A 7,976-nucleotide genomic window follows, 5' to 3' on the forward strand; every position below is an offset into this window, starting at 1 on the left:
GTATACGGTTGAAGTCTTGTGTATACACAAATAGTTTGTAGTATCACTGTGCACGATCATAACACTAGAGGTTCCAGTAATGGGCGGCTTGTATTACCTGGTCCAAAAAAAAGCTTTAAAGAGATCTTTTATTTATAGATCGTCTCTTTGGAATAACCTGCCTCGACACCTCTGCTGCATTTACAGTAAATTCACTTTAAAAAAAATTATCTAAAATTGCATTCAAGTATTTTAGTTTTTACTGTAATTTCTTCACATGTAATTTCAGCTAATTGTATTTGTTAGTTTCCAATATGTATTGTGTGTTGAGTACCGACATTTAATAATGTTTTATGTGGACCCCAGGAAGACTAGCTGGTTGCTATGGCACCAGCTAATAGAAGACTTTATCAACTTTGAGTTTGCCAAATGAAGTATACAGGGAAAAGGGAAATGAGCATGTGTTGAGACACTATCTAATCTAGGCCATCTTCTACAATAACGTCTTTATCCATGTATCTTGGTTCAATCCACTTTGATTTCACCTACAGCAGTGCAGTGATGTACAGTACAGCAGAGATGTACAGAAGTGATGTACAGCTAATTACAAGGAATTATCATATTTCACACAATGTATTTCTCTGTTAATAAGTTTCCCTAAATCTGCCTGCATGTTTACAGTAATATAGCAGTGCAGTGATTTAGAGATGTGATCTACAGCAGTTAATTCAAATGAATTTTGAAGAAATAAATCACTGATGAGTAAAAAAAACAATTTACTCTCGTAAAAAGAACTTCAAAAGGCCCTTCAAAATTGTCTCTAACACCAAAGGGCTACACCATAATAACACAAAGACAGGTCAAAAGTACAATTAACTTTTATTTAAAAGTCAAAATCACACATCAAGTGTCTTTATTTCTTGGCAGACAACAAAACACTGAGCAGCTGACAAGAATGAGACCAAACTAAGATCTAACTAAATATCCTAAACAACAAAAGAAACTGATGGGCTGGTCAGAATCAAAAGTGGACAGTCTGGTGAGCCAAGCACTATGTGCCCGTCATCTCACCAGACTCCCATAAACTACCAAAACACACTAAACTAAACTAAACAAAACAAAACAATAAAGGAAATACGCCAAACCATACTTACGACCAGCCCATTAGAACTGAAATAAAGAAGGTCAAAACTACTCAGGGTTCAGGTAACCCATGTCTCTGCTGAGGTGCTGGGGAGATCACAAAAGCTGGCAACAGCTCCTCTTTATAGCCTGGGCCCTAATCATGAATGAGACACAGCTGAGACAGGGAGGGGCAATCAGCAACCTCAAGTGATTGACAGGTGAGTGTCTAGCCATAGACCAGCAGCAAGGCAGTGTAGACACTAAAGAGAACAAATAAACATTAATGAACACATAATAATTGTAAGCTCTAGGCTGAGATGTGTATCTGTGCAAGCACATAACACCATCCATTAAAAGATGTGTAACACGAAAGGTGGTGTCATTCACTGCCGCAGCTTTTCCTTTTTCTCCTTTGTACAGCGTACCTGTACCCTATGTTGATGGATTCAATACATAGGACCACAATGGAAACAAATATGTCTACACAGTAAGTTACGCTATCTAACATACCGCTGCACAGTGTTTAATATGAGATCTATGCATATCCATACAATGTTCTTACTTTATTTGTCATTTATTGTGACATACAGTACAGTATATTGTATGTCTCTCTGCAAATATGTCAGGTCAGTGTCCATTATCTTGTATTTGTTTGTTTACTTTACTCATGACCACCGGAGAGACGGGTGACAGCCGGAATGTAGACGGCATCCGGGAGCAGTTTGGGTTGGCGCCCCAGTCTGTGTCTTCCGTGAGGAAGAAGCCCAACAAATCCACGGTGAGGCCTTTGGGAGGACCATTCAAGTAAGACGCAAGGGAGCCTGCAGTACCACCAGCCTGCAGTACCACCAATGTGATGGTGTCACGGGCCAAGACACCATCACACCAGAATGAAATGTTTGGAGCAGGGGAGTCTGGTGCAACGCTCAGGTCCTGGACCTGGTGAGACGAAGGAGGAGCCCGGCCAGGAGACAACCCACAGAGCCTAGTCCCTCCACGTGCCAGAGCCTCCCCGAGTCCCGGCAGAGTATTTCCGGAGAAGCGGACTGAGTGGCCCTGTCTTGCCCTATAGGACTGACCGTGGGTAGCTACTGGGACGTAAGTCGGGGCTTGATCAACCCTGGCTGGGTCACCTGGGTGAGGGTGTATGTTGCGAGACCCGAAACATCCTATGACCCCAGGCTACAACACTGATGATACGTCCCAGGTGCATCCATGTGATGTTTTTCGTTATGAGCAATTTTTGCAGTTTTTATTTTATTTTATTTATTACCACAGCTAGCCTGTACTCCATAAGCATGCAGAGGGAAATCACATCATTGGATTCTTTCTCTGACTTAATTCAGAATCAATGTTAAATAGCAGGATAATTAAACTGCCAGGATAGCTGACCTTGCTCACTTGATATAATAAAGCCCTTTCACAGTTCACAAACTGAATAGTAGGAATGGCTTTAACTACTTAAACCCATACTTCATTGACCGGCCACCCCCACGGGTTTGTACTTGGCCCCCATTTTTGCTGAATGTTCGTCTGTTATGACATGCCCAGTATAGGGGTGCTCGGGTAAGGGTTCAAACAGTTAAACTGGATAATTGTGACTGTTAGCACAGCTACTTTGTCATGAATGTTTTCTCTAAGCTAGTCAGTGCTTTTCTGTCGGTTAAGCCTTTCCAGCTCTCAGGGATTTTAGCTGGAAGTGCACCACAGTCCTTGGCTATTTTGTCATTGAATTTTAGCATCACATACTTCCAGTAGTCTGTGGCCTCCATGTTGTAACCAGTAGTTAAATTCCAGTTGTGGTAGTGTGTATGGCGGTCCTTCTTTGCCTTACGCATACTTCCTTTACGTGTTAGTGGGCCAGTTGATGCGGAGCATATTTCTATGACTAAGATCTTTGAGGCGCTGATGCCATTGAGACCTTGAGGACGGTGAGCAGAGGAAAAGTGTTCAGTATGATCTTTCTCTCCAGCTTCACACAGTGCTTTGCAGAAGGGACATTGTTCTCTGCATCCGAGCAGTTGGTTTAACAGCGGAGTTCTGAATAGTAGATGTCTTAGTCTCTTTCCCATATCTACCCTCTTCCTGTTGTCAAACTCAGCGGACAGCAATTTCTCCATTTCAATCACATTTTTTGTGATACAGTCAGCCAACTGATCTTTGTATTCTATGTCCAGAATCATGATGGAATCGAGAGCATTCTTCGGGAAGTGAAGCTTCTCCCCAAGTTCATTGCAAAGAGACTGAAAGAAGGATTTTACATCCCTGACAGTGTTTGGTGAGTCCCTGACATTTGAAATGGCAGTTGTTATCAGTTTGACCATCTGTGTGAGATGTTTCTTTTCAAACCTGTTTAAGCAGGGATTCTCTGAAAGCTTCCCACCAAGTTGATCCACAAGCCAGGTCTTTAAGAACCTCTCATAGTTGTGTATGTATTGCTTGTATTTCTTGTAGTCCTGTTTCTCGAGGAGCTCTTTTAAAATAGAGTACTGGAGTGCTCCTTGTTGGCTGATATCCTCAGACCCTGAATCAATCAACATTTCCTCCACAACATCAGGAGCAGTTCTCTTGGTCACATAATCTATTACAGCCGGTTGCATACACAGCTTGACAAAGTCTCTTGCTTTCATTTGGCACTGGTCTCGGCCATGGAACCTGTCCATGAAATCTTCAAAGTAGTTCTTCTTCCATTTCTTCAACTGTGGGTTGTTTTTAGCAAAAATAACATCGTGCATCTTCTGAAACTCAGTGGCTGCAATGCCACAGATGTGCAGTTTGAGACCTATCTCTGTTTCCTCACTGAGTCCCAGTTTATTTTCTTGTCTGATTGATTTATCTATTATTTTCAACAAGTCTTGGATATGGGTTTCAGAGTAGTCACCTTCCTCTTCCACGGTCTCCGTTATGATGGCAGTACACTCATCGATGATCCCATCACAAAAGTCTTGCATTTCTTTCCTGTGATAGTCTGGATCTCGATGCTTCATCAGACCACCAGCCTTCTCCCGCCAGCCACCAGACACTACAACAAATCTCTTTCTCGCGCAAGTTTCCAAAGTCACTTCATCTACCATACGGTTGACGTTATGCTGGCTGTATCCATTTTCCTTCAATGTGGCGGAAATCTCCTCGGGAATATCTCGCATTGGGAGTTCTTGGAAATTTATCTCACAATCAGAGACAGCTTTATTCCACAGATTTTCAAACTCTTGTTTCAGCAATGCAGCCGAAAAAGCTGATTGATTGTTCCTGTGATGACTCAGAAAGTCTAGGATCTTCTTTTCAAGTATATAGGCCTGTGGACTTTTAATGTTGTCTGCTTCATGCTCCACTTCTTTGCATTTAAATGATTTCTGTAATTTGCTTCTCACTTTGTCTTCAGTGTCTTGTCTCAGTTTTCTGGCCATCATGGAATCCCTTAGTCTTTTTGTCAACTTGAGGAAATCTGTTACATCTTCTGTTTTCTGGCATCTCTGGATGTCTTGAATCAATGTATTCTTAAGTTCATAGACAGCTTCACTATATCCACTACTAACTGGAGCCATGGGTGGGAGTCCGTACCAGAGCCCTGGTATATAACTGCAGCTTGTGTCTAAGTCAAAATCCATCACATCTGTGAACTTGGTGATGGTGTCATTGTTTTCCATTTTGGCAGCTGCCACAGTCATTTCATCCAATTGCTCCAACAACTTTTTCCTTTCTCTTATGTTGCCATCTGGAGATATATGTGTGATATTCTGATGCACAAAATGGAATTTTGGTTTCTTCACCACTTCTTTCATCCCAAGGAAAGTGCGAACCACAATTTGCAACATGTCCTTCATCTCTGCAAAGACCTCCATCGTCATGTTGATAACGGTGATGTCACTGAGTCCCACCACCAATGTTGCCAGTTCATTGTCATGTTCATGACTCTCATTTTGTTCAGCCAGCTCTGGGGCCTTTAGTCCCTCTGTGTCAATGATCAGGACAAAGTCACATTTCATCCCCTCTCTGAGTTCTTTGTTGACTTTGATCAGCTGCATGAAGGCACCTCGTGTGCATCTTCCACTGCTTACAGCAAACTGAGCTCCAAACATGGCATTAAGGAGTGTTGATTTCCCTGTGCCTTGGACTCCTAATACTGTAACTACCTTGATATTGCTGTTTGAGTTCACATGAGAATGCAGATATGTAAGTACATCTGTTATCCACTTAAGCGGGACGTCCGAAGCATCTCCATCTACAAGTTCAATTGGGTGACCTTCCAACAGCATCTCTGCATATGTTAGAGGAAGTTTCTTGATTTGAGGATAGTTTTCTGAGACGGAGTGTTCAGAATTGTAGAACTCATACAACTGGCCCAGTTCACGGAGAAAATGCTCGAGCCCCAAAGAGCATGCAGATATTTTCTGGTCCAAACTGGCTATTTCTTTTTCCTTTGGAGATTTCTGGCAAAGATCTTTGTACTGTGCTCTCAAATCTAACAGGTTTTGTCGAGATAAGTTGTCGAGGCTGATTCTCATCCATTTCAGGAAATAGGATCGTTCTGCGTTTGATCCTAATATTGCACGGATGAAGCATTCCATTGTGTCTGTCATTTTGAAACATTTCCGTTTCTTTCTCAGTTCCTCTTCCCTTGTCTTTAGAGAGCTTAAATCATGGTATCCAGCTTTGCGTTTTTTTTTATCTATTAGAGAGAGCTCCCTCATCATTCCTTGTAAAGGTAGATGTTCCTCTTTGAAATTCACTGTGTCTTTTGTAATTTTCCTGGTGATTTCACCTGCCAGGCTTTTGGCTTTCCTACACACTTCACTGTCCTCATCTACCAGTATCCCATGGTGACGAGCAACATCAGCCATGCCTTCGATTGTCACAATATTTGGATTGTTTTCTGAGATGTTATTAACAGATGAAAGCACGGTTTTCACAAAGTCAGGATCATGTTGCCGTTTCTTGACAATCATTTTTATGTTATCAAATCCGTGGGTTGCACATCTGTTTTGAAAAGCTGGTTTCTGCCCATCTACAACCAGAAATAACTGTGCTTTTGTGCTTTTGCCTTTGAGGACACTGACGGAGGCCTCATAATCATCACTGAAAATGTAAACTGCAGCTGATGTGTTACAGAGAAAGGAGAACTGTTTGTCAAAGGACCTAATGTCTCCTCTTAGGTTTGCCACAGCCACAGGTTTAGCAAACACGTCTATGGTTTTGTTCCCACACGGAAGGAACCAGCTGATTTCAACTAAACCATCTGATATCTTTCTGGAGGCATCATCACAATCCATGTCACGATGAACAAATGCATTGTTAATTATCTTGTTCAAAATATGATACTTGCCTAAGCTGTCCTTTCCTAGACTGACGAAGGAAACTAAAGGGATTTTAGAGGCCACAATAATTTCCTCAACAAATGACTCAGATGTTGTGCAGGGTTTGAACTTCTTGACAAGTTCTCGCATAGGCCAAAGCATTAACGTAGTTTCTTTTCTATCACAGTTTGGCAGTAGTAGAGGAACAGCAAATTGACACATTGCCATTTTCTGAACCATCTCCTGTTGCAGAGCACTGTCTGAGCACAGAAACAGTGCAGTTGTGAGATCCAGTGGGTTAATAGCATTGACTTTGTTGCTCTTAGATTCTATTTGGTCACCACTGTCTAACTCAAAAATGTATTTGTCTTCCGCTGATGTTACGCATCTAACACTCCTAGCATCGACATTTGCTATCATAAGCTTCTTTAAAAATGCCCCTGGAAGTGATTGCATTGTATGAAGTGGCTCATCTGATGTAGTATTGTGGTCTATCTCAAGAACACTACTTAATTTGAGTTTGTGCTCATAATGGTCTTTCAGTCCTGCAGTGGATAACAACCCCATAAGACAGGATTCTGTGAAAAGACAAAGAGAGAATGTATTATTATATATGTTCATTATTATGACTATATGATTTCATATTTAGGCATAGTTCAAAATGAAAACAACAACAAACACCAATATTTATTTATTCATTCATTCATTCAAAATATACAAAATAGGCTAATTATTGATTTAGTTCGTTTTTTTATGCTGGAAATACAAGTTCACAAATATATTTTAGCGATATTTTGCTAAAGATACAATGTATTTTATATAGCATATAGAATTAATGTTATTGTTCTCATATAGAACTGTAGAACTGTCCAAAATATATATTTGTAGACAAACTTTTACTAATTACTGACTGTGTTATATTTTCAAAAACATTACCAACTACACACTAACATATTGTAAGATTAACCTCAAATTTTTGTTTTTGTTGTGAACAAGCCAGTAAATCATATACTCTGTTCATGATCATGCAATAACATCATAATGCAGAATTCTTACTTGTGCTTATGGTTTTAGACACAGGTTTACTCTCTTCCCCCCCTTCCCCATCTGGCAGCACAGTTGAGACACTGATATTGTATTCAGTGTCAGGTTGTAGGTCAGAGAGTGTCCTGAAACAGTTTTCACTGAATATAGTCTTGGGCTCTGCTTCAGGGATGCCATAGGAAATGACAAAATGCTGTTGGATTTGGTCCATTCTGGGAGCCTTGGTCCATCTTATGGTTACAGAGTTTGATGTATGATGGTCTACAATCAAGTCTGTTGGGGCTGGGATCTCTAGATGAAAAATAGAACAGATGTAGTGAATGCAGCAAGCATGCTTTCTATTTATAATAATACCAGATGACTAGATTATGCACCAAGGGACCATACCGGTGGTTTGGCATGTTTAGTCCATTGTCTGCAGCTCACAGTATTGGCTATTTAACAATAGGCGACTGCCTCCATTTTCCATACCGTGGTTTGTCTTAGTTTTTACTTTGTCTTATTCTGTTCTTAAAAAGTGCTATACAAATAAAG

The 7,976-nt window shown here is 40.8% G+C and overlaps 1 protein-coding gene across 1 annotated transcript; it reads right to left on the reverse strand.

Moving 5' to 3' along the window:
* Nucleotides 1–2,717: 2,717 nt before the first annotated feature.
* Nucleotides 2,718–7,543, reverse strand: LOC308096054 (up-regulator of cell proliferation-like; the record flags this gene model as incomplete). Its single annotated transcript, XM_080443333.1, has 2 exons — nucleotides 7,455–7,543; nucleotides 2,718–6,976 (listed from the first exon to the last, which is right to left on the reverse strand). Exon 2 carries the CDS (start codon nucleotides 6,963–6,965, stop codon nucleotides 2,718–2,720), a length of 4,248 nt encoding a protein of 1,415 aa, XP_080299459.1. The 5' UTR covers nucleotides 6,966–6,976; nucleotides 7,455–7,543.
* Between the last annotated feature and the right edge of the window lie 433 nt (nucleotides 7,544–7,976).

Source organism: Gymnoscopelus braueri (genome assembly GCF_963280865.1).
Source record: "Gymnoscopelus braueri genome assembly, chromosome: 2".
In the NCBI taxonomy this organism is placed as follows: Eukaryota; Metazoa; Chordata; class Actinopteri; order Myctophiformes; family Myctophidae; genus Gymnoscopelus; species Gymnoscopelus braueri.